This window comes from Nansenia antarctica (assembly GCF_963989245.1).
Source record: "Nansenia antarctica genome assembly, chromosome: 6".
Lineage (NCBI taxonomy): Eukaryota > Metazoa > Chordata > Actinopteri > Argentiniformes > Microstomatidae > Nansenia > Nansenia antarctica.
The window spans coordinates 49,041,331-49,069,328 of record NC_137676.1 but is presented as its reverse complement, the minus strand read 5'-3'; the positions used below and the strand labels follow the sequence as shown (position 1 = coordinate 49,069,328).

The following is a 27,998-nucleotide window of genomic DNA, read 5'->3' as shown; positions in this document are numbered from 1 at the left end:
GGGGAGGGGCTAGCAGTTGGCGTCATCACAGAGGTTGGCTTCACAGAAGAACCGTGAGCCTCGCTTAGCAGTGCGGGCTGTGAAGGGCACACTCTTCAGCACTGAGGGGAGGAGGGGGTCAGAGAGAGAACACGTCACACCTGAGATACAACCTGCACTGGGAGAGGCAAACACGGACACTACACCCCCCTTCAACCTTCATCTTCCTCGTCAACCTAGAACTGGACTGGCCCACAACACAATTCGCTGTGTGCCGCCCGCCACACCTCTATGGACCAGACTGAGGTGAGTCCTCCAGCCCAGTCAAGATCTTTGTCGGTGGAGAACAAGGACACACTGTATATACTGTAGCACAACATCAGTTAAGTAACCATGTTATTAGGTGTTGTAACACAGCTGGTAGTGTGAGGAAGAAGCATTATTCACATTATTAACACAACATTTAGATTATTTCAATGTACTAGGTGTTGATTAATGTTGACTGAGATACATGTCAAATGGTTAGTTAAGGAACTATCCTGAGTTTGTGGCCGGGTGGCTGAGACACTGCACCTCCCATGGAACAGGGCATTGGGTCATGATGACTGCGCACATCCTGTATCATGACATACTTAACAGACCCAAATATCTTTGGACAAAATTGCATACTTTTGAGGCTCAGTATAGCTTAGCTGCACAAATAGAACGAGGCACTACAAATCTGCAGGCCACAATCCCACACAACTACTGAGACATCCGGACTTGGAACATGCTCTGGTCTAGATGTGGTGGTGTCTGGATCACGTAGCACAGTGTGCACTGTAGGGGAGCTGAGCACTGGATGACCACAGTGATCTTAGCCCCGGTGGGGCTGGGGGGGTTGGGGGGGCCGGTGCTGCTGGGGCCTGCTTGGCTGGGAGGCCTGTCTCTGTCTGGCCCACCTGTGATAATGTCTTCGATGGTGCCGTCCTTGCCCTCGTACACGGGCCGGTGATCTTTCGCCTGGCGTTTGCGCAGCTCAGCGATCAGCTCATGCTGCTGCTGCCTTTTCTTCTGGGTCTGGACCTGGGACAGAGGGATGAGGGAAGTTAACCTATCCTATCATACACCATTCATTCTGACAAATCCCTAAACATCCAATAGCGTGACCATACACCACATCAACATTCTACATATTGACTCATTAGCCTTAGGCTGAGTATAGTTTTCTTCTTAGGTCTACATGGTTGCCCTCTACCTGCTGTTTGACATGGTTTAGGACATTGTACTGTACCTTCGGGTCTTGCTGTTTGGCCTCCTGAGCCAGTAACTTCTCTCTCATGGCTTCCTCCTGCTTTTTCCTCTGCTCATTGTCCTCCACTGCATCCTGTAGAACAGAGAAAATGGAGACCACTCAGAGAAAAGGATTGAGTCTAAACCAAGACACTTGCTACTAGGCCAAGCTCTGGGCCAAGCTATGGAAACAAACTGTCCCTTTGAGAACTGATGAAACAGATCTGGATATTGAGCACACACAGAGAACACACACTTTCACAAACATAAACAGTCATTCAACATCGTGGATTTATTTATTTTTTCTCTGTCTCACTCTTTTCTAAATGCATACACACGTGCAAACAGACACACACACACACACACACACATACACATACACACACACACTCACACACACATACACACACACACACGCACACACACACACACACACACACACACACATACACACACACGCACGCACACACACGCACACTCACACATGCACACACACACACACACACACACACACACACACACACACACACTCACATACACATACACACACACACTCACACACACATACACACACACACACGCACACACACACACACACACACACACACATACACACACACGCACGCACACACACGCACACTCACACACACTCACGCACACACACACACACACACATACACATACACACACACACACACACACACACAAACACAGATCCTTGTGCTACACGTTTCCTCGAGCACATCCATAAATCTAGGCGGAGAACAATCTCAGGAAGAGCGTTGTGTGGCGGAGCAGGGCCGGGCTGTCCGGGGGTCAGGGGGGAGGTAGAGCCCAGTCTAAACACCACAGCTGCTGCTCTAAAGCCCGACCCAGCTGGCCCTTCCTGTTTTTTGGCCTCTGACTCCCCACCACGTCCTGTGGCACACAGGCGGCCCTGCTCTCCTCTGGCCTGAGAGGCAGAGGGACAACACCCACACTAACCCCAGGGGGAATTCCCATAGGAGAGGGAGACAAAGCTCCACCCTCAACATAGACAGGGATGAAAGATAAATGCCGGCCATTTTGCTGTTTGCCCTCACCTTGTAAGCCCTGATGAAGCGCACAAACACAGGGAAGAACACTGAGGGGGGAGTCAGTTTGGCACTCTCCCCAAAGTAGTCAACCACATTGTTGAAGGCTTCCTAGAATAGGAGAAAGAGAAGTGTGAGGGTGTAGTAGAGGCAAAGTTTGTTGACAACTCATTTTTCTTGTGGTCAGGTTTGGCGTAGTGCTGTTGTTGCACTGAATGTTCTGTTTTGTTGTGTTGCAACTAGGAAAGGGTGTTGCTTCTTGTTTAGTGGTGTTTTATCTGGTTGACAGTTTGTAGTTTTGAGGGGTCGAAGCAGGGGCAACACCTCTGCGGTCTTGGCATCTTTCTGCAGCTTGTCCAGACTGGTGTTGCTGGTCTGGAGGAAGCCCTTAAGCACTGAGTGGTCGTGAAGACTACACTCTCTCCTGATCAGGTCCATCCCTTTCCCCAGCTCCCGCACATCCAGCAGGACGTTCTCCAGAGACACTATACACATACACACACACATAATCAAGCCTCCTCCTTTCCACTGTAAACCACATAGACTGTTGACGTCTTACAGTATGTGGACCCAATTCTGCTCCTACAGTATTTCATGATTTCTGTTTACTCACCTGCAGCAGCTTTGTCAACAAAGTGCATCTCATTATAGAAGTTGGCAAGCTCCGGGTACTTCTCCTTCACTGTGAGAGCGATGAAGTGAAGCAGGGTCATCTTCCTGTCTGTGGACTTAGTGTCCAGCAGCTGGGAGAGAAGAGGATTGTATCACAATATCAGGGCAAGCTCTTGAAACATAAACTGTGTAGTTTTTTGTAACTAACCTGGAGATAAACTTGATTACTTGGACCTACGATATAACGTTATAATGTGCTACTTTATAACATACTTACCAGATCCAGGCTTTGTAGTTTGAACCCATACACAGAGCCTCTCTTACTACTATTCATGTAGTTTCCCAAGGCTAAGATGATCTACAAGTGTACAAAGATAGAATTAATTAATTAGTCTTAGCAGCACAATATAAATTCAGTAAAACAAAAACAACCACTATTATCGCTAATGTGAGAGCAAGCTGATGAAGGGTCTTATCTAGTTCATACATGTTTCATCACAGATCATTTATGGAAGACCAAACTCTTACCTCTAGAATTCTTTTTAACTTAGGGGAAGATTTAACCGAGGCAGATGCGGCGATGATGGCATTGAGTTGTGGCGTGAGCATGTTGATGTTGTCAGAAAAGTTGCCCACAAAGGTGATGATGTTCATCCTCTGGGTGAGCCTCTCAATCTTGCTGAAGAAGAGCATGAAGCGGTCCTCCTCAGTCAGCTGGTCCAGCGGGCGGCGCTCACGCTCATACTGACGCATCATCTTGCCCTCTGCCTCCGTAGGCAGGAAACGCATCAGACACTCCACAAAGTCCACCGGCAGGGCCTTCAGGTCAAACCTGGGGAAATACACAACATCCAGTCACTTACACATGACATCCTGTACACAATCTATCACAAGAGAATATCAAACAGGGGCACATGCATATTAATCTACACACCGTATCTATGTCATATTCACATACTGAACCTACTGTACCACTGGTGTGGTAAGGATTGTGAGGTAGCTACAGTACATACTTTTCAATGGCTTTGCATATCTCCTCGGTACTCTTTTGGGCCTTGCGTAGTGTGATGGCCAGGTTCTTGGAGCGGTTGGCATCCAGCAAGGTGACCTTGTTGACAACTTTCTGGGACACCTTGCTCTTAGTGCAGGGATGCTCCACTATGGGTCCCTGGGCCTTGGTCTTGAACATCTCCTCAAACCTCTCCAGATCCAACTCCTACCACCACAACAATACAAACCACACATCTATTGTAAAATATGGTATTGTGGGAGTTGTAACAATGAGACGACAGACGTAGGTTGGAGTCGAGGTCGTTTACTTCTCCTCACTTTCTGATACATGCCAAACATACACTCAGTGACAACAACAATAACATCACCCGGAACCGGAAACCCGTGCCCCTTTAACCCCCACTCTTAAAGGTACAAACACTCCTTGGTGAATGTCTCTCCTATTAACTTAATGTGAATCACCACAGTATATTCATTCTCTATGATGAAGAGTTTCCTTTATGACAGATCAAGGAAGCTTTGGAAAGTTTGCTCTGATTGACTAACCTCTAGTACACGCTCATCGTCGATCTCATTGAAGACAGTGCCGTTGATCTGGTTGGGTTTCAGCGCGGTCCAGTTGAAGACAGGCAAGCGGAACTTGGTCTTGATTGGCTTCTTAATCCTGATAGCTGGAGACCGGAGTTTCAGTCATGATATTGAAAAACATATTTTAGTATTGAAGACCTCATACTTGTGTCCTGTACTGTATTCATTTGAACTACTGCCAGGTGCGATGGAGTACTCAATAGCTAGTGTTAGCTCTCACCTGATAGGCCTAGACTGAGGATTACAGAGGCTGAGGCTGTTCCAGGCAAAGGTGGAGCCATAGGAGGTGGTGGGGGCGGCATTGGTACACCCTCTCCTGTGATGTGTCACAAAAAAACACTCAGTATTGATTCCAAAGGCTACATTAGAATACAGTATCACTGAGATTATTGGCCTACAAAGGAACACACATGCGTGCAGGTGCTTCCCCCTTTGTGTGTAACAGTCTGCACCCTCACACAGAGGAAACACCCTTAGTATTTCCCTTTCCTGTCTGGACTGGTGGGGCTATGACCCATCACCTGGCTGGGCACATCAGAGCACACAGGGCCTCTGAAAATAGACCTGCTCCATGTCCCCATAGTGACTTTCACTTCCATACATACATACAGTAGGTCACCAGCAGTGATTATTACAGTGAGACATGCTGGTACCTGAGGCTGAGGGAAGGGGAGGCGGTGGTGGAGGTGGGGGAGGCGGAGGTGGAGGAGCTTCAGTGGCTGGGGGGAGGCTGGTTCTTGGTCCCCCTGGCCCCGTTGGACCAGCTACAGGCCCCATGGAGAGCTGCCCTATGTCTCCCAGTGGGACCCCCAGGCCACTAACCCCGATGCCTCCACCTCCACCTCCACCGCCCACTCCTCCTCCACCTCCTAGGGGCTCAATGGCGATGTCCCCATCAGGCTGCTTGCGTAAACGGATGGTGCCCTGCTGTTCCATCTCCAGCAGACGCTTCTCGATGTTGTAGTGCCTCTGGAAGGCAGCGTCCTTCTCCTTGATCATCTTTCTCAGGGTGTGGACCTGCGTGTTGGTGGACTCATACGTTTCCTGTTCAATCACCAGGGGGAGGCAGAGAGTGCAATGACATGACTCCACAAACTATCAATGCATTTCCTGCTGATCAATTTACTATGATAGCGTTTTGGCTACGGCATACATTTGAGTCGAACAACATTTCAGAACCAGGTTGAGTACATTTGATATATGACAATTATGATTATTTCACTACACATCATGCTGATCACCAGCTTACCCTCATGGCATGGATATCCTTATCTTTCTGAAGGAGCAGTTTCTCTAGATCAGCCACTTTCATCATGGTCTCATTCTCCACATCCAGCAGTTTCTCTGTCACCTACAGTACCAGCAGGACAGGGCAGGGAGAAGGGCAGTAGAACGCCAACATGGGCAGAATGAACAGAGAGAGGAGGACAGGAGGGATGGAGAGAGGGGCGGAAGCATAGATCCAGTAAACATCGTGCAGTGTGGGCATCAATCCCAGCTCCACTCCCTCTTCTATACTCTGCAGCATCAAACAGAAATGTGATATGCCCAGTAGCATGACACAGCAAGTGAGGCTGACACAGCTTTCAGTTTTGGATTAGGACAGATAACACATGAGGTCGGAGGAATTCTCATGGAATCTCTGCCTTCTTCCACCCCCAGGATTCCTGGCTCCCTGAAAGCAGGGTTTGTTTTGAAATTCCCAGAATGACGGCATGTCTGCCTGTGACCTTTCTATGTGCGAAAAAGGTCTCTACAGTGTGGGATACTGGAGAAACAGCCCAGAAAGTATTAGATAACATTGGAACAATTTGAAAGATTGTTAACATCTGAAGACTTTCAAGAGCACCAGAGCATTTTAACAGCGTAAACAACAGTCTTAGTGCAAACATGGGTGCTGGTGAGAGGTGCTGGCACTGGCATTATAGGTGTGTCTGAAATATTAGTGCTTTTTCAAGGCCAGCATTTTTCAGCAAACCTGATGGTACTTGACCTGCTCATAAACACACCTCTATTACCACTACTCCCCCCACCGGACGGAAAACGAGATAGGGCTTAAGCGCTGTGTTATTTTCACCAGTTACCCCAGACACAATTTGCCAATATGCCTGCATTTAGACTTGCATCCGTTTTGTGCCGGCTGAAAACTGAATGTAATAAGGTGATTTCATTTAAATTACATTTCTTACATTCGTTTTTAACAACAACAAAAAATATTTTTTGTAATTTGTAATTGTAACAGCAATTTAGTCCTAGTTAGTTTTTCACACCTGTTTTGCTAGTTTTTATTTGATTTTTCTATTTTCTTTATAAAAAAAAATTTTTAACAAATGTTTTAATGGTACTTAGTTTTAGTGTGAGTTATCTTCATAAGTAGATTAATCTGTAATTTAATTGTTGCAGATAGTGGGTTTTTGCATTGGGCTTTCAGAGATGTGTTTGATTTGCGCAACAGATTGTCCTTGGGGTGGAGGTGATTGCAGCCCATTCAGTTCACACAGCAATCCTGGCTTGAGAGGTTACCTGGCACATGCAACACACATCTGAAATCGCAGAGCATAAAATCCACTGTCTGCATCTATTTCATCATTGATTTAAGTAGGCCTACAGTACCTTCACCTTTATCTGACAAGAAAAAGAGAGAGAGAGAAAATCACAACAAATGAATTCTACAGCCATGCACTGTATAAAGCAGAGGCCTCAGAGAGAACTACACTGTACAATCCTGTGTAGAAGGGGGGGGTTTGTGGTGCACTTACATGGGACAGGTGCTCTTCCAGTTCATCCACCTTCTCCAAGGCCACATTCTTGGTCTCTGCATCCTCCAGCAGCCCACCCACGTCAAACACGTTGTCCAGGTAGGCCTGGATCTGCACAGACAACTTGTCGCTCTCTGTGTGCTTAGATTTCTGTGGAGAGGGAGAGCTTCAGGTTAGTGATTCACAGTCAGACACTACTGCTCCCTCATCTTTGCTCCTCATCTTTGCCTGAGTACCCACAGAGGGTCATGATGTACATTGTCATTGTATCCTTACCTCCAGGAAGTCATCCAGCCCAAGCTTGGTGAACTCATACTGCAGGTGGACCCGGAAGTTCATGTCCTCCACTGAGTGGACCATGATGTTGATGAACTGCATGCAGGCAACCTGAGCCACACACACACAGAGTTAGAGGCAAACATACTGACCAACATAAGGTGGTTAGCCATGGGGAAACAGGCGCCCAGTCGTATGGGAACTAATTTCATTTTCTTACCATAAAGTCAATGTTTCCATCCTCACAGCGGAAATAGTCCATCAGCTTCTCAAAGCGGTGCTTCTCCTTGCACACCTGAAATGAAATGTAAAGGACACTTACATACAGACAGAACATGTGTTTGTGATTTACTGGATGGCAGAAAGTATGTTACAAAGGTACTTCTCTTCCATCTCATCAGAAGGTGATTAACTTCAGTAATATTATCTTTTGACCTACCTCCTTTTCTGATTTAGTTTGATTAAAATGTACTGGACTTGTGAGATGGAGTTACTAGCCGACTGTATGTGCAGCAGAGCCTCAGGTTAGACTGTGACCCATGCCAAGTACTGTATGTAAGCAGAGGTCAACACACTCCATTTGCAGTGTAAATCCCTCCTAATTATAGGAATTATAGGAAGGAATTCATGGGAAACAATAACGGATAGAGATCTAGCCAGAGACAGAGAAAGAAAACAAACAAGCTGTTTTCCCAACATAAAAAAAAGTTTTTTAATAACAAGAACATATGTAACCCTCATTCCAGAGCAGAATGCCTTCGCCTGGAGTTGTTATTTTGTAATTAATACTTAATTACAACACAAATATGGTTAAAAAAAACTACAGTTGAATGCTATCTTGTGAAGTATTTAGAGAACTGTCAACATGCTTTATGGTTTTATTTTAAAGGGATGATCCACCCAATAATTGCTTTGTCTCTGACTTTGGTTGTAGTTGATTAGCTGCATATTTAGCATCGTTAGGCAGAATCCCCCTCTGAAGACTTTTGAAAGTCACTTTACAAAACTGTAATCATCTTTTTTAATTTTGCTACATGACAACGAAGTGCAAAAGTTACAGTGTTACAGCATTAACAAAGTAAAATAAAATGCAGAAACATAATGCAGACAAAGCTTTCAGAGCACTCTTTGGGGCTAAGATTGCAGAGTAATTGGCTAGTTCCAGTGTTTAGATGACTAGCAGGCAGAAACTGAGAGGCTAAACCTTTGTGGTCCACTCACTCTCATTAGGGATTTGATCCTTATCACTGACCAAAGTTGCCTGCTACACATCTGGTGACTTAATGAGAGCCTTATACATACCACTGGAGAGCTTTGCTTACACCCTCTGTACACTCTTCAAACCTCCCCAGTCGTCACCCCTCTACACTGGCCCGTTGTTTCGCCTTAATGCACCCAATTGGAATTGGGGAAATGATTGTGCCATTTGATTGGCCTGGATGTGTTAGGTTCTCACAGAGTTTAGAATATTCTGGAATGATGCCAGAATAAACAATACAGTGCTCCTGAACAAAAGAATGTATCTCAGTTCTCATGGATGGACTAGTAATTGTTGGGAATTCATATATATTTCTGCCTATGGTAATACTGCACCTCTTTGAAGTTGTCAAACGCAGAGAGGATGATCTCATGACCTCCTCGTACAAGACATACAGCAGCCAGCAGCTCCAGGACCAGGGCTTTCGTTCTGGAGACACAACACACTCTCATCAGTACACCCCATCCACCACACTATGATTCTGATTTCACTGCAAAAAGGTTGTCAACCTCATACTAGGTTAACAAATGAGGCCTTTGCATCTCTCTACAGTCCTGTATGTAGCCATTTCTAAAGACTTGAAGCATAAGAAAATTGTAATCAATTATCCATACGTTAGGTCTGAAACCCATAAAGGAGGGTTTTTCACGCCTTTTCAAGTGCTGCTTATACTCAAAGACCTCATTATGAAGTGATCAGCTCCCACGGTTTACCACTAATCTCCTATTACTGAGCATTCCTGAAACAGGCTGTGTGTACGGCTCTGATCCCCAACATCAGAGAGAAGCAGAGCTCCACGGGGACTGAAAGGTGTGTCATATGAACTGGCTGATCAAGTGTTAACCCCATTGTTTGACCCACCCTTAATACTCTCAAGCTGCAAAGAAGACAGAGCCTGAATTCTTACCTCGAGTTCTTATTGTTCAAACTGAGTGCAATTTCATTGACAGCATGTGCGTGGGACATGACCAGATTGAAGCCATACTGGAGAGAGAAGGTAGAGAGAAAAAGGAAGTGGTCAGAAAAAAAGAGGCCGCTGCATATACCAATCCAATCTTCCTTATCTGTGGGTCATACAGGAAACATTATTGGGAGCCAGAAGCCACAAAGATTTTCAACAGAAATGTGCAAATTGAGGGAGATGTTTTTTGGGCTTGTGGTGGTTGAACTGCATATTGGCGATAGCGGTCAGCTCTATTGGTACCTGATAGTTCATGATTGCTCGCAAGCACATGATACAAACGTGCACATCATCCTTCTGGCTCACAAGCCTGGAGTTCTTGATGGTTTTGCTGCTAGTTACCGAGCCATAGCTGCAAAAGAGAATAGGGGTCAAAAACAAAATGTTCTTCAACATTATAATGGATTATCATTGAAAGACATATAAGGGTTATGATTCCTCTTCTTCCTTTTCAGTTGATCTTCACAGTTTGCATTTTTGTGACACCAGGAAGTGAAGCTTCAGCACAGTGAGACATACTGTATCTGGAACCCATGTGATTCTGAGCTCAAAGTGTGTCAGAGATCTGCCAGTGGGACCCGAGATGGCCTATGTGGTTACAGATCAGATGCATTCTGGGAGGCGAAGCCACCGGTTTCCTGACAGCCGTCCCCAGACTGAGGTCGGCTCATCACAGACGGCTGAGTGCACAACTAAAAGGAACATAGGCTGTCTTCCACATTCTCTCATCACGCTCTCTCTCTCTCTCTCTCTCTCTCTCTCTCTCTCTCTCTCTCTCTCTCTCTCTCTCTCTCTCACTTTTGGCATTTAGCAGACGCCTTTATCCAAAGCGATTTACACTTACTGACTTGCAACACAACTTACTCTCTCCCTCTCTACATGCCTGTGATCACCAACATGTCTGTCCTCCTTCCTTCATGTAATCATACCAACAGACATATTATACAGTACATAACTTTGTAATGTTAATATGATTTACCTCTCTGTATCTGTCTCTGCTACAGTAGATCAACTGAGAGAATCTACACAGAACCCTGCAGTGAGGTCAGATGTGATGACACACCGTTCATACCATCATCACACCATCATCACACCATCATCACACCATCATCACACCATCATCACACCATCCACACCATCATCACACCATCCACACCATCATCACACCATCCATACCATCATCACACCATCCACACCATCATCACACCATCCATACCATCATCACACCATCATATCCCCGCCAGTGTCCTAAACATCGTAGCATCATATCAGAACACTGCTAGTTGACATGCTAACATACATTTGAAATGCCTGGGCCAGGGTTAGAGGAGCGGAGCAGCAGCGGTAGCAGCAAGTAAATAGCATGAGGGCTAGCGGTACGTACCGGAGGACAGACTGGCGCGCAGAGCGGACCAGCGTGTTGCAGAAGGGCTGGGTGCCGTTCTGGTGCAGATCCTCAATGGACCTGCTCCAGGACTTAACCTTGTCCATGGAGCCCTCCTCCCCACTCTCCAGCCCCTCAAAATTCAACCTGGGCCGCAGACATACAGACACACCAACAGACAGACAGACACACCAACAGACAGACAGACAGACAGACAGACAGCAAAAGGGGCAGGGGTCGGGGTAGGGTAGGTTAGGGTAGGAATGCAATTTGGTAGAAGGGTCAAGGGTTAGGGTCAAGGGCAAACATTATAGCACTGCACAGTAGGGCTGCACAGTAAAGCTGCAACACAGAGAGACTGTCTCAGTCCCATTCAGGCCCTTTATACAGTGGTATCACTGGTACTGTATATCAGCATGGCATTATCAGCACAATACCACACAGCACATGTCCAGCAACACATTTTGTCTGCCAAGTATGCAGATAAGCATACAAGCACATCCAAGCACATTCAAAGGACCACAATGAAGAGCAATCGAGCGTACTATAGCACCTTTTCATAGACGTGAGAGTATCTCATTGACTCCTATATCTGTTTAAATCAACACTTGCCAGTGCCAACTTCAACTCCCACTTCCTACAGAAGAGCTTCACACAGAACCTAGAGTGGGTAACCGAGGAGTGGTGGGTGTGGGGCACCAGCCAACAGAGGATGTGACAGAAGTGATGTGGGGGTACTCACATGACAGCACACTGGGCAAAGGACAGGTACTCCACCAGAATGTCAAGCCCTCGGTTCTCATCGTTGAGGAACTCCCGCACCCACCTGGGACATGTGACATAGAAATGGGTGAGCAGGGTACTACATCAGGAACACACCCATATCCTTTAATTGTGTATCCTGAGAGCTACAGGGGCCAAGAGAGAGAGGGGCACAGGGAGAGGGACAGGGAAGGAGGGAGAGACTAAGAACTAAACACGCATACACACTGCCCTCATTCCTAAGAGCTACGTTTTGAGGCCGGCATATCGGAGTCTACATATTCAGACTAAAGGCTGCTCAGAATGGGGTCCCACCTCCCCTGACAGAGAAAGGACTTGGCAAGGCTGTAATGGAAATTAAACGAGAGCAAGGCTTCAGATTTCCTCTCCATTTAACTTTAACTTTTGGAGGGGGTAAAAAGGTCAAAATAAAAGAATTCCCATTGCAATGAGAAAAACAATGTGGGAGGCATATGAGCTGAGAAGACTAGGCTCAGGTTGAAGCTCTGACAGTCATGGTATTTAGTCTGCCTCCCCCCAAGACCCCTGCACTCCCCCTTGGAAACCCCAGGGGGACTGAATTGGGGAAAAGGTTCTCAGAATAGTCCTGATCTGCTGGTTACAGGGAGATAGAGTCTGTTTGGTCAGGAAGGAAGGGAAAGAGAGAGGTGAGTAAAGAAACAGAGCAAAGAAAGAGAGGCAGTGAGATTGGTGGAGGGATAAAGGGGTGGAGAGGCAGAGGAGTTGGCGCGCTTGATCATCAGTTTCCTGTCTACTAGCCCCCCATGCTCCCTCCCTTTCACCCCCTCTCTCTCTCTCTCTCTCATCTCTCTCTCTCCCTCTCCCCCTTCTTTTCCTGTCTGACCAGATGCTATTTCAGATTGTCTTGGCAATCTGAGGAATAACACATCGAAAAGGGGCCAGAATTTGGACACACGCAATAAACAGGCCTCTGTTATACTTAATCTGACCCTCGAAAGTCTTCTGAAAATAGCCTCAATATTCTTCTTCTGTGTATCTTTCTGGAAAATGCTTTAGAGCAAGCTTTTATTGATGACACAAAATATAATATGAGCTATTTTCGGCACACCCTCAATACAGTAAAGAGTCAAAGAGTTCTCCTCTTTAGTTGCATTTAAAAAGTGCATCACTGAGTTATCACGAGTGAGAATCTGATTATAATCATACATACAGTAAGACAGTATGCAAGGATAACAGAGACAAAGGGACAGAAAATGGTGTGTTTTTGTGTTTGTGTGTGTCTGTGCTTTTTACAGGGTTCACCGTTGTTGGTTAGACAAGCTTCCTGTCCCTCTGGCATACACAACAAAGCTTCCTGCTCACTACTAAGGGGGAGGCGTCCAAGCAGCACAATGACTACCATCTGGGTATTGTGAGGACTCCATTATAAAACTAAAGCTAGGGAGGTTGGCAGAGCAGAACAATAGGAAAGATCTGGGCACCAGGAAATGTTCTGGGTCCCTTTCGGCAGGAAGAACAGAGAAAGGGTAGGAAAGGGGAAAATAATAATGGAGTTGATTTCCCTTAGCCTTTCGTTTCCATACCACTACACTTGTGTCCCGTGGGCCCCACCCCAACTTAACACTATGTCTATTACTATTATGGGTGAGGGGAAGGGAGGGGGGAGTGATGAGAATAGATCACCCAATATGATTGGTCCTGAGTGATATTTCCAGCTCCCTCAGGACTTTAGTGGATTCCTGGACCCGCCTGCGGAACTTCTGAAACAGAGAGACAGACAAAACAACCTGGTTGGTGTAACGTCTTTAACCAGTTTGCCGTAAGAATAATAACCTGTGTAACAGTGAACAGTGAAACCACCTAAAGTCACAACAAAATTCACTAATTCACTAGCATCCATGGTGAGTTGACCTCACCTTGCGTGTGACTGCTGGGTCTAGGTAACCTCGTAGTTTCTGGATGTAGGTGTGGGGCGGGTTCTTCACCTGGAACCTCTCCTAATAACACAAGGAACATTAAGGGTAGACTTAATATAACTGCTCAATTGCACATGGATATCTTTTCTCAGTACACGTTTTATCCCATAGAGGAGAGTACCTGGTCACAGATGAGGTCCCACTTCTTCTCATTGTCATACTGTCTGAGGAGCCTGGCTTTGTCGGGGGGCAGGTTCATAGAACTCTGAAAAAACACGAAACAGAGAAGATTTTATTAGCGTCAGTAAATCATATAATATAATCAGTGGAATCAGTGGGGTGATGGTGAGTGATCCTGCATAAGTATAACATATTTTAAGCCCTTGACTTGACTGTCGGTCAGCAACACCACTCCCCAAACTAGAGCAGCGACATATGACCTCACTTCCTGTGTTGACCTCAAGCATCCTGTCGCATGAGACTATCCGAATCTTTGCTATGCTAGGGTTAGGGTTAGCAAGCTACTGAAACTTTTAAACATGTCTGCACATTTCTCTCTATCACTATCATTTATCCAGCCATAAAAAACACTTAACACCACATAAGACACCCATCAGGATGCTGGTTTTACTGTGGCTCAAATTAAGTCATTTAACATGATTGCTCTAATTTGTTGCTTGAGACCATCCCATTTAAGCATTTTATGCCTCTACACCACGGCAAACATAAACACAGACTATATGACATTGCCTCTGAGTAATTGCTTCCTTGAATGAGTCATGTGCCTGTAAACAGGGGTGAACTCGGAGATCTCTTAAGCATGAAGGAAGTGTGAGTGGGCTCTGCAACCTTCTGTAACTGATCGCCTCAGCGTTTCTCTTTGAAGAGACATGAAGCGCTGTTTGCTCAGGACCCCCCATTTACACCCGCATCAACAGAGCCCAGAGCCTTTAACCCTTCGCTATAACTCATACCACTTAATCCTAACACGTACCAACTGAACTTTCTCCAGATTACAGCCCAACATTCTATTTTCATGATCCTAGTCTGGATGTTTAACCAATAGTAGAACCAGCCAATGGTAGAACATGCCCAATGTGTTCTTTCCTATGGTATTCGCAGTTCACTTCATGATTCACTCAAGTGGAATATCCCATGTGAGTATTTTTATTTGTTTTCCACAGTTAGCTCTCTATGAATCACATTGACTTAGGGAACAATGACTGTGGTACATTGCTTCTGTGCAGTACTGAGGGTGGCATTGACTCACTCACATTAATGCTAAGAAGATGCATAATATGGTGTAGTGCAGCTTTAACTAAATTTCTCAAACCAGACCTAATAGTTTGACATGATATAGCATTGACATTGCTCATAACCACATTCACAGACAGAAACAGCAACTATAATCACTAAATCATTTGGATGTCTACAACCAACCGATTATAATTTCTGCAAAAATAAAACTACAAACAGCCATGAGAACTATCTTGGGCACTAGAGCTCAGTGAGCTCAACTGTTACATTAGGGCTCTTTGACAAGACTTGCCTTCCAAAACCCACACAGCAAAGAAAAAAAAGAGAGACGCCATGCATTCCAGATGTCCAGAATTACAGAAGGAATGCGTCCTGTTTATAATGGTTACAAATTTGCTATAAATTCTCTCTTCCACTCACTCTCTCTCCTCCCCCTCTTTCTCTCTTGGGGGAGATTGTTACCTACCACACAGTTTCTATAGTTCCACCTTGGAAAGTCACACACTTGGAGGGGTGTCAATTTGTGACACCTCTCTTTCTATCCAAATGTCGAAAACACATATGTTGCATATGCAGCAGTGAAATTAAATATTTGACTTATAATAACAATAAGAAATAAAGCAGATGACATGTGTGGGTTACCAATACAGCAACTGTCAGCTTCCACAGTGAAAAAGATGCTGTAAGATTGACTGATCTAAAGAGCTCAGAATTGGATCTAAGCATCCAGTTTATATAAATACTACAGTCCAGACATTTTCATGGATATATCTGTGAGGACTACCAATGCTACTAAGTGGTCGCCTCTTTAACAGTCAAGTTTATGTGACATGAGCCTGACCCAAATACAAACGTGCTGATGATTAGGCCTACATGTGATGATAAGACAGAGCAACCTCATATCTGGTCTGGCATCTACCCTAGCCCAGAGCCCAGGAACCTTTGTTTTGTTACCCAGCCATGCAGATTACGGAAGATCCTTAGGGCATACAGGCAAAGAGCAGGGTTCACTTTTCTAATTCAATTCTGCAGCACACAGCCTGCTTCAGTTCTAAAACCAGACAGGCAGAGCTTCCTGCACTGAAGTTATTACTTAAACCCTAAAGAGCAAAATCCCCCTAAAGAGCTAAATGAAAATATCTGTTCCAATGAGTTCTGTTGTGATTAAGATGAGTCCTACCTACCTCAAAACAAGGGATAGGGCACAACTCAACTGTGTTCAGTCATTTGACATTTTTTTAAATTGTCCAAACTTTAACCTAAACAAACAAATTCCATATATCTATTTCATAAAAGTCAGAAAGGGAAAAGCTCTTGGAGAATATACTTTGTTTGTATATTCTGACAGGGGAACCGTTCTCTCATGAACATGAAAACACTCTGTACACCCCAATGCTGACCATTGTTTTGCTCTTCCCTAAAGGTTACAGTCTGAGAAGAACATACTGTAGGTGTGTCTGTAAGCAGCTGTGTCGTGTTGCTACATCGATCGTCTCTCCTAACTCTCTCTTCCTCTTGTGTTGTTTCCTCTCTGGGTGGATTTGGGTAATTGGAGCCATATAACCCAATTTGGCTAATTTCATTTTACTTTCTACTTAAATTATACTCAAACTTCCTGTTTTTTTCCAAAAGGCTATAAGAAGCAGCACTTTTTAGGACTAGTGAAATCCATACTCACAGAGAGTGCTATTCTATCCTGATCAATTTGGAAGGAGAAAAATATTGACGCAGAAACTCCAAAAATGTCTTGTGCTTGAAATGGTGCCATGTTGCCCACCACAACTCCCCAGCAAAGGCTTTCTTGTTTGACCTGAGATTGGCTTGACAAATGAGTGAATGTGTGGCTTTGTTTTGATTGTGTTTAGAGCCATTCCCATCCTATGACATTTGTGCTATTTTTTCCAGTTGCATATTGCAGACAATAGCTAGTGGGCAGGAACAATATGTGCCCCCTGGTCCTGGAAAGCCTGGTAGGAACACCGCCCTAATTCACTGTCCAACCTGACCAACTGGTTTTATTATCACCAGTATCTCCCATTGTTATCACAAGCCAGGGGGGCCTGTTTCAATATGGAGTGTAGGTCTGAGGAGATTTAGACACTTGTCAGTCTAGATTGCTGATTGATTTCAAGGCTTCAGTCCTGCTAACCTTTGTCTTTCAACAAGAGATCTGGGATTCTTGAGGCAGATGACACACAGACACACTGTCTCCCTTTCTTCTTTCTCGCCCTCTCACACACAAACATACTGTACATGCACAAATCAAACACCCACACAAAAGGGGCTGGACAGAGTAAATGAAAGGGGAGGCAGGAGACTGAATGCAATGGAAGAAATAACAAGTGAGCATAGCGAGTGAGGAAATGGAGAGCAGAAACACAGAGAGGGGGGCTCAACTGAAAGACCGAGGAACTTTTTAAATGGAAAGGAGCTGAGCCAGATCGACCAGAATGAGAGAGAGAGAGAGAGAGAGAGAGAAAGAAAGAAAGAGAGAGAAAGAGAGAGGGGGAAGAACGAGAGAATGAGAGGTAGGGAGGAAGAAGGACTTAGCAAGTTGAAGTGTTTGAGAGGTGTCATGTTACAGGATGAGGAAGAGCCCAGGAGGGTCATCAGAAGCAGGGCACTGAAAGCAAACTCTGAGAGGGGGGACTCCAGTCACGCACACACACTCCCCTCCAGCACCACAGGCAATGATGGAGAGCCCAGGGCAACACGGACGTCACTGTCTACCGCCAGGGAACCTAATCTGGCCTAGTCCAGTCCAGCCCTTTCTGTTGGGCCTGTCTCACTGACTTCCAATTAGGCTCTAGTTCATTTTATGACCTGCGACGCAGCCAGAAGCTCCCAAATAAACTGCTGTGCTGAGAGACAAATGGAGGAGCAACAGGATGTTTCCCCAGCTTGTTCCCACAGCTCAACACCTACAGATGGATAAGACAGGACAGATACCCCAACCAAATTAGCCTGTTAGCTCATACAACTGTGGGCTCCTATCAACAGGGTTTCCTCAGATAGTATCCATCTCTGACTGAAATAACACTAAATGAACAGTGAGTGAGTATTTCTGGACTTTCAGTTTTGTTTAAAGTTGATTTCTGGTTTGTTTCCAGATATCAGACAGCAGTTTATTTCACCAAGATCTCAGCCGTATATTCTGGAACACAAACAGGTCCAATAAAGATCCATGTTTGGTCTAATATCTGAGTCACAGTGTACTCTCCCAGTGTACTCACAGTGTACTCTCTCTCTCATTAAGTACTGAGCAAACAAAGTGGGTGGGATTCTCTCTGTCCCATAGGCTGAGAATGACTATATGAACAATGAACGACACTTTTATGAGTCTGACGTTTCAGTTTCAAGCATATCGGTAACTGGTGATAAATCAGAAGGTTTTCCTGTCTGCTTCACCCTTTATATACCATTTGATGTACTTTACAGACACCAGACACCCGTGTCATCACCCTGTTTCTCTAGAAAGGAAAGGGAGAGGGGTGAAGGTGTAGGTGAATGAAGAGCTCTCATACCCAGTGAATGGATGGAGCATGTGGCAGCCCAGAGCAGACACACCAGACACAGACATGGAGTCCCAGACACTCTGCTACCCGGGCCGTCTCTGGCCATCTAAGTGTCTGCTAATCAGGGTGGGGCTCCAGTCCAGCAGACGAGACCTGAGGCACGGGTAAGCTGGACGACACTCCCACGGCCCAGACTGACTGGCCAGGTTGAGGGTACAGAGTCAGGGGTCAGGACTACTGACTACTAAAAACACCCAACTCAATTCACGAGAAACTCACAGCTGGCAGAGATCTTTTAGGACTACCCCTACAACTTCAGAGTTTCCCCCTTCACAGCCACACTGGGAAAAGGAGCCTACTTCTGAGAGCACTTTGAGTATACTGTATATGATTTGAAAGGAAAAGCTCTCGACCTGCTGCCTCTGGAGGGGAGGATATGTCCTGAAGCACTTTAATGAAGGGTATTGTCTGGTGAGGGTGGAAAAAAACTCTTGCTGTTGATCCCTGTCAGAAACTAGATCCAAGGAGGAGGCAAAGAAAAAAACTAAAATAAACACATGGCCTAAACTGTCTGTATTTTCTTTAGGTATTTTTACTGAGGCACATCTTAGGTCCACTCGATGAGAAAAGAAAACCCTATCTATTGAGTTTGGGCAGTGGACCAGTCTTTGTGCCAGAGTGGAGTGGGGTCGTCTGGATCTGGCTCAAGATAAACGTTCCCTTCCAACGCACCCCCCCCCCCCCGCACCCCCAACAAAAAGAAGGAGCAGGAGGAGAATCTGAGAGTATGTTGTAGAGTCTGTGCACTCCTCAGGGCAGGGTGGGGCAGGGTAGAGAGGAGGCAGTGCCCTGCAGTCTGCTAGACTTCCACTGGAATAGTGAACTATAGGGCTCCATCAGAGCCAATGACCTGGAGGAATAACATTACATGGTCACTACACTGTCAGTGAATCCGTGAGAAAGGCTCCATCCCTGAAGACATCTAAAGATACACCCTGTTAGCCTTTTACCCATTAATATCCCTGCCAAGCACTATTGTTTGACGTTTCTTCTTCCATGGGAGTTGGGAGTACAATGCGTAGGGACAGGACAGGAACCTCAGCTGGTGCCATCGTCATGGGACCAGGGCGACTTCCTTGGCTCTTCAGTAAATAAGACTTGAGTAATGTCTTTTTTGTTTCCATAGTCATTACCTGTTTGTTGAGGGAGCTGTGTGTGTGTGTGTGTGTGTGTGTGTGTGTGTGTGAGTAAGGGCTTTTCCTGCTCTCAGGTAAGACCTGTTGAATTGAGAGAGGCAGAACAGAGTGTGAGAAAACGCTGCCCCCCTTTCTCCATGCCGTCATCTGATCCGCCTGCCGCTCTTTACAAGGTAACCTGAACCAGGCAATCACAACAAAGCATGGGCCCTGCACAAAGACACTGGAGGAATACTGAGGCCCATGGACCAGCCACTGCCACCTCTCCCAGAGAGAGAGAGAAAGAAAGAAAGAAAGAAAGAGAGAGAGAGAGAGAGAGAGAGAGAGAGAGAGAGAGAGAGAGAGAGAGAGGGAGAGAGAGAGAGAGAGAGAAAGTGGGGAGGTTGTGGAGAAAAGGGAGAGAAGAGGAGAGGAGGGAGAGAAAGAAGGGGAAGGGGAGAAAGAAAGGGAGAGAAGGGGAGAAAGGCCTCCCCCATGCTGTTCCTTGTTTACAGAAGAAACAAAAACAAACTGCTGCTCCAGTACATTAGGGTATTGGCATAACAAGCTCGAGCTAAGTTAAGGTATTCAGCTCATTTACATGCGAAGCTCATCCTCATGTGGCCAAGCCACATTCTTGATTTGTGGAACCTGAACCAAGTGAAAACATTCCAGTCCCATTGTCCCAAACAACTCTCATTGGAAACCAATTGGAAACCAATAATAGTACTGATCCATACAAACTGTGAAAAAGGTTTTAATTAAAAAATGAATCAATGTATGTGAGTCAATACGGTATATCTAATAATTGCCATTAATTGTACAACTATGCTATGTCATTAAACTGCTTTATAGATGATACATTCCAGCTTGCTGCCATACTAATAGCTGAAACGTGGCATGAAAGACGTTAAAACACAATTAAAACACAATTCAGCGACTGTAAAATCCCCATGACTCCATCTTGATGCGGCAGTTAACAGCAACACTCTTTACAGCTGTGGTGTGAATCTTACAGCCGGCTCTTCTCTCCCTGCTGCCTGGCAGTGGCAGCCCAGCACTGAGGTTGAGCCCCCCACTTCCCCCTCTGTAGCCTGGTCTGAAACCCCCCACCTCTCCCCTGGGCCCTCTGCTCTCAATCTATGACCTTTGAGCCAGTCAGTAAAGAGAAATAAGTTCTCTACCAGGCGCTGCTGCTTTGTGATGGAGACTCACTCACAGGGCTGGACATTCCACAACCATGCCAGTGCTAAAGAGTTGATGTGATGCACAACCACTTTTGGAAGGGAACATTTTTAAATGTATTTATCCACTGATCGGCCTACAACATGAGATTGATTGACGCTGCTGATAACAGGCATTGAGTCCAGCTGAGTTAAATTTAAAGACAATTATCATCACAAGGTTCTTTGAAGCCTGGCTTGTTATGACCTGAGGTTACAAGTCAAGGACTCAGGGTCATCGTGAAGTAGCCAGATGTTCAAGCTTCGAATGTGAATGTGAATGTTTGATTTCGTCCGTTTGGATGTATTTTTTTATCTACAGGGCTCTTCTGTAAAGGACACTCAGGTCTCAGTAAGACCTTCCTGTTTAAATAAAAGATAAATAAAAGCCCAAAAGTGGGAATTCACTCTTCACATCGTACAGTAGCTAAGACTTTAGTACTTCTGACAGGTGCTTGTTGTTATGTCCAAAACATGTCACAAACATTGCCACCTGACAGACACTGCTATGCAATGAAACATTGTCCTGTACATTTGTTTTGACACGGGAAACTCACAGACCCCAAACTGTTGCAATGGAATCCAAAAGGTTATGACTAAAACGTAAACAAAATGGCCACTACAATTGGTCATGAATCAGAGGTATTCATTCATTCCTGCATGGCGGACATCCTTTTCCTTTCCGTTTGTTCTCCTCTGGCTGTCGGTGCAGGAGACAGGGAAGCCCTGGCCTACAGAGGATACACACACAGAATGCCTGGAATGCAGGTACATGAATGCTTCAATAACTCAGGCCGGCCAGGCCTTCTGACACACTGCCTAGTAAGAGTGTTGGATATTGGCTAGAGCCTGGAGGAAAAAGACAACAGAACTGGGACTCAATGGAACTAGGGGGCTGCTTTAGGGGTCTAGCTACTTCAGGCATAGTCACACAGGCTTTTTAAAGTACATTTTCAAGGAAATTGTCGGCATTTGTGGGAGGGTGTACTCAAAGAGAGTTGAATTGAGAGAAAAAATATCAGAAACCAAAAGAGAGTAAAAGTCCAGATTTTAAAATGAGATTAGTAAAGAAATAAGTAGACCTCGTGTGACTTCTTGTCTTGTTGTGGTGTTTGTTGTTTTCAGTGAAACCCTTGTCACTCTAATAATACATAAGAAAGCAGAAGTCAAATCATGTGAGACATGTGAATGATATTAATGCTCTGGATGGTGGCACCATGTGTTGTGTAAGGCCCAAATGCAGGCCTGCTAAATAATTAGGTTATATGATTTTTGTGCATACCAGAACAATTTTTGATTGGTAATGTTCAGGCATAAACCATTACCCCTTTAAATAGATTTACAGTGGTTCCTCTTTTGCGTCCACGTAAAAGAGTGCAGCACAAAAGGCACTAGGGGATGAGGCCCCCTCTTTAAAACAACACTGACTGACAGAGTCCCCATTGTATTGAGGAGGAAACTACATCTCCAACATAGAGCCTCAGTGCAGCTGCATCAGAGCAGCATGCAACCCCAACCTCCTCCCCCTTCCCACAGTAATAACATACACACACACACACACACACACACACACACACACACACACACACACTCTCAGAGTAACAAGCACTTTCACATATTAATAAATACACCCACACACATTTATCCAAGTGCATAAACAACACTCAACTATGTCATACAAAGTGGCTTACTATGTAATGGAGACAATACAGCAAATAATGTCAGTTCTTGAGAATGAATCACTCAACTTCAGAACCCAAGTCTAATGAGAAAACGTGCGATACTACTCTTGAACAATATTCAGCAGGTCAGTTGACTAATAATTAGTCCAGTCGGGTGGATGACATGAAGAACAGTCCATGTTCCATGTAAAAGGAGACATACTCTATCTGCTCTGTCATGCTCTTCAACTTAACCTTTGCTTTTCAAAATAAGTGCTCAAAGAGGCACTAAAACCTTGGGCCTCCATTAAGACTAACCCAGATTGGTGATTGTAGCCTGGGGGGGAGAGAGAGAGAGAGAGAGAGAGCCAGGTGGGCAGCCTCCCTTCACTAGCCTCTGCCCTTCCCACAGCTCTGCCTGGTTGGGGTCTGCCTGGCGGTGGTGATGGAGACAGATGTACACACTCACAGCTTGCTTTTGCGGCATAACAAACAAACAAAGGCTTAGCCCCCCTACACCCACCACCTCTTTAGAAAAGTGGAATGGTGGCAGGGGGGCGTGGGCAGACATGCCGGGCAGATACATAAAAATGTAGCCCCAAACAAATGAAAATGATTTAGGTTTAATGTCCCATGAACAGGGTGCCCTGCTTGAGTCCATTAGTTCCAGTTGAGTGGCATCTATCAAACAGTCCGACTCTCCAGGTCCTGTTTAGTGCTCCCACTGTTCTGCTCTCAAGGCAGAGTAATGTCAGAGGGGGTTCTGCTAAAGTCCCTTTGACAATCTAATTTTACTTCACTAGAGTTACCTTCGACTACCTTCTAAAGCCTAATTGCCAATCAAATATTGGTGTGCTTCTCCAAAACCAAAGGCACTTTCATGTACCACAATCAAACCATCAGCAGAAAAGTTGCATAGAGACATATCATCCATGTTCTGTATGGTGCATGTCAGAACAAAAAGGATGAGGGGAGTGGGGGGACTGACACCTCTGTTAGGATGGATTCCAATGCAATCAAGTAGAGAAAATAATCACTTTTAAAACATGTTTTTAAAGATGTGTGCACTGTTAGAACTGTTGGTAAAGTCATTACAACTCAGAACAGTGGCAGACAGCCAGTTCAAAGGGAATTTTCCCTCTCTGAGTCCTCCTGTGGCCCCAGCCCAGACCAGACCACAGGAATCCAGTGGTGGAGTGGTGCGGGGGCACTTTGAAAGAGGATCTCACCAGAACACTGAAGCCCCCGTTCCAGCCATACACCTTTGAAAATGGCACCAACATCTCACATCTCTTTCGTAAGAACAAGTCATATGGAGGAGGTTAGCTAATAAGCCAGACCCTCAGCGAGAGGGACTTAGGAATCAAAAGGCGGGAAACACAGGCTGAGCAGTGCGAGTGAGAATTTCCAGCCATGAGGCTTAGTATTCTACAAACCCATACCATTTTACGTAAAGGGATAAGTAGGAAGCTCCCAAGGATACAAAGAACGTAATTGAAAAAGACAACCCACCCTGGGAGGGATATCCAAGCTCTTTGATGTTGACACTGAATATCTGTGTGGAGAGATACTGTATGCTCTACATGTGTGTCTCCATCTGTCTCTCTGGGAGGTCTAGGTGGACCAGTGCTGGGCTGTAGTTGAACTAATGACATGTAATGGGCCAGTAGCTACCTCTAGGAACACACATCTTATTGTAAGGGAAACCATCCACAGCGGACCAATGCCTACAATGCAATTTCCTCTGTAAAAAGGGGGAAAATGCTGGGCAGCTGTTTCCAGCCACAGAAAACAGTGCTGAGGCTGTTTCTGAATATGCTGGACAAGAGAGAAAAGGGGAGATGCCTTTAGCACATGCTCCCGGTTAGACTTGACCCAGGCATTTTATTAGCAGACCGCATGAAGTAGTCTAATTTAACCCAGGGGTCTTGTCTCCCCTCCCCTTTACCCATAGATCCTGCTAAAGTCGTTAGCCCAGGGATATTACTGCACTGGCAAAGACTGCACCCATGACATCATAATGCTCTGCCATTCCAAAGGGAGGTCTTGTCTGAGAGCTGTGTCTGAGCAGAGGAGGCTACCCCACCAGACACAGCAGCCACATACGCACATCCACACACACACAGGAAATACAGGGGAAGATGGAAGAAAAGGAAATACCATTTATGGATACGGCTTGATTTGTTTATTTCCATGCAAAGATAAATGCATCATGCTTCTAATTACTAAAATGGAGGCAGGACATTTTTGGAGAATTATTATTTGAGAATATTATAATATTTTGAAGATAATGAAGCACAGTGAAACAACAATCTCAGATCCCTGAAATTGTTTTTAGCCTATACCTTTCTTGGGAAGGAAGACCATATGACCTCTAATCATAGCCAGAAGGCAAAGCCATGGCCCTCTTTTCCTGACAACTTCCAACCTCAAGACTGAAGCTTTGATGTACCTTTATCTCAGAACCAGAGGCAAGCAGTGGTGGACAGAGACCATTGTCCGATAAGACCACTAAAACACACAAGCATGTTGCTCTTTCCCACAAAATGACACAAAGTAAAGGAAACCTGGAGCAACTGGAGGGTTACAGGGAGGTGGAAGAGTTACAATGACACTTGAGGTATTAACATTATCTTAAATTGGCATATTCTTCCATAATTCATGTTTTAGTTTGACTATGATCACGATTAAACAACTCAAAAAGGTTCTAACAATGGAGAGGATTAAGGATGATTAAAAAAACAAAACAAAATCCCCTGCTGTACATTCTGGAAAATGTGATGGGCTAAAAATAGATGTTGTACATGACCCCCAACAGTAATTTTTTTATTTTATAAATAAAACACATTATGTTTTATCTGAAAATGGCCTTTCATGACCAGTGACCACCCACTGGCTCATGCAGGGAGCCCTTCATGTGGGAGAAATGTAAATTGCTAGGGAATTTGTTACAAAAGTTGTCAAAATAACTAAGACTTCAACAAGTGGGCACTGAATAGTTTGTCACTGAGCTTGAGCCTCTTGACATAGTGGCTCCATAAATTAAGTCCATAGTGGCTGACATCTCTGTCAAGCCAATTCTCAGTTATGGCCTTGAGCCAGTGTGCACCAGAGAAACTTGGACAGCCATGGTTTCTGAGCGGACTAATCAGATATTCTTAGGTAGAGATCTTGATTGGTGTGATTAGCTGTAATGTCTCGCCATGATGCCAGTTCTTTATCATGTGATCTGTCCACAGAGCTCTCTGGATACAACCCACAGACACAGAAAATAAGACTGCAGTGCGGTAAAGTTGGTCATATAAGTGGGAAACACTAAATAAACACTTGTGAGCAAACATATTTGTGGATGTTTAACATTAAGTACTTACAGGGTAAGAACCAGAGGATGTTTATTTACAGTGAAAGACTGGTTTAGCTTGATTCATGGAGAAATTAGATTAGACCTAGTATTATCTAAGAAAACTGGTGGTTTGGAGGGCCAGCTTGAAGAGAAGGAATGAGATAGAATAGGGACACACCAAACGTTGTAATGTAAGACATGATCAGATGTCAGCAGCATTACTGCACTGATGTCACAGCAATGTAAAACATGTTTTCAAAGGTAGTGGTTCTTTCTCTCCTCTCTTTGTGCCTGTCGATTTTCTGTCATGATTGAATACATACATGTCATACAAATCGTGTGATACTGGTGTACGTTATTTTTGCTATCATGAAGCATTGTATCTAACGGTATAGGCATATCAAATAGATTATCCCCTTGATGTAGGATGACAGACACTTCAAATGTGTTGATTAATTGGTAAAAGTGGGTGTTGACTGTGTGCACAGTGTTACAAAGCGCTCAGACAACTCAGCCTGTGAGACGGGACGCAAAAGATGGTGAGCGAAGAGGGGTGGTTCTCTTTTACGGTCGCTCCTCGGGTGTGGGAGTTTTGGGGGAATTCAGAAAATGTTGTTTTCAGATACTGTCAGCGAATGATGAAAAGCAACTTTGCGTAAACGTGGAATAAAAGAAAGGGATTCACATAACGCTCCTATATTACATGAAAGTGACATTTTACTGTGAAAAACGGGGCAATCATTGCACCACGCTCAGACTTCAGAGAATTAGCCCAAAGCCTCGAGTTGACTTTTTGGAAACAAAAGAACCGTATGAGAGGGGGAGAAAGAGAGTGGGGGTGGGTCTGACCGGCCAATTTGATTTTTTTCAGCAGTAGAAGAAGAAAGGAAAAGTGTATGTTTTTCTCACACATTCATGACATCTTTCCACACACAGAGAGACGCAAATGAGGCAAAAAGAATCAGTCATTGCCTTATAGCACAGTTAAAAAAAAAAAAAAAAAAATCCTATTTAGAAATATCTGCCTTACCACCTCTGTTCAGATTAATTGTTATTCCTAGTTGTCCATGAGTTACTGAGGTTAGAGATGTGTTTAGGGGTACCCACTGGGAATACCTGACCATGCACTATGCTTTATGGTAGGCATACATGTTAAATTAAGCAACCTCAAAACTAAGAAGTGATGTATCTTGTTGTCAAAGAATTCATAAGCTTTATCACCAAATACAATTTAACTTGACAACCTATATTATGATCATTAAATATGATCCCATAATGTTCAGTGCAATTTAATAATAATAAAAACACAATTGTCTAAATGTGACAGAGCATCGTGTAGGCTTTTATGTGCGAAGAAAATAAGTGTGCTTTGAAGTTGATGGGACTGACAATCTGGGCGACCAATTCAAGCATCTGAGGCACTTACCAAAACTAAAGCAAATCTCTCCTCTAACTCCGTGGGATCTGGCATAGGCACTTTCAATGGCATGATGTGATGCTTCATCTCCGACTGTCCATCCACACTCTCAATATTCCCCATGTTTCCAACAATTACTGTATCCTTCAGAAGAAATAAAGGTCCCTCGACGTTCTTCCAAAGCTCTTCCAAAGAATGAAGATTCCCCCTATGTTCCTTCAAACTCAACAGTGTGTTATTCCAAAATCAATCCCCGTTGAAATCAAATGTTGACACATTGTCACAAATAAAAATGCACTATTGTCGCATTTGGTTTATACAGTAGCCTATTCAACTGTATCATTCTAAAATGAACTTTCATTTCAAAAAGAACAATGAGGATATAATTGCTTTCTGTTCCAAAGTATGGTCTCTGATTTACCCGGCCAATCCATCTCTCGCTGTGAATTCGATCTTTCAATACTAGATTCTAATCCGACCAAATAGCTACTTGGTTGCTGAACTTTTTTTTTTTGGCTACGATGCGTTTCCATTCATTATTGTTGTGTGATCCTGATTAGGCTCTCCGATGTTG

General features: G+C 44.7%; 1 protein-coding gene across 2 annotated transcripts; it reads right to left on the bottom strand.

Annotated features, from left to right (window-relative positions):
• Positions 1-9: 9 nt before the first annotated feature.
• Positions 10-27,547, bottom strand: fmnl3 (formin-like 3; the record flags this gene model as incomplete). Of its 2 annotated transcripts, none has more annotated exons than XM_080534910.1 (25): positions 10-101; positions 921-1,044; positions 1,253-1,345; positions 2,334-2,435; positions 2,649-2,809; positions 2,938-3,067; positions 3,214-3,294; positions 3,465-3,768; positions 3,950-4,152; positions 4,494-4,618; positions 4,756-4,851; positions 5,189-5,579; positions 5,785-5,886; positions 7,295-7,444; positions 7,571-7,681; positions 7,791-7,865; positions 9,164-9,257; positions 9,736-9,812; positions 10,033-10,141; positions 11,174-11,320; positions 11,916-11,999; positions 13,601-13,677; positions 13,834-13,914; positions 14,015-14,098; positions 27,434-27,547. In XM_080534910.1, 25 exons carry the CDS (start codon positions 27,545-27,547, stop codon positions 10-12), a joined length of 3,207 nt encoding a protein of 1,068 aa, XP_080391036.1. The 2 variants fall into 2 exon arrangements, with proteins under 2 accessions (XP_080391036.1, XP_080391037.1); XM_080534911.1 differs by having other exon boundaries at positions 4,756-4,848.
• Between the last annotated feature and the right edge of the window lie 451 nt (positions 27,548-27,998).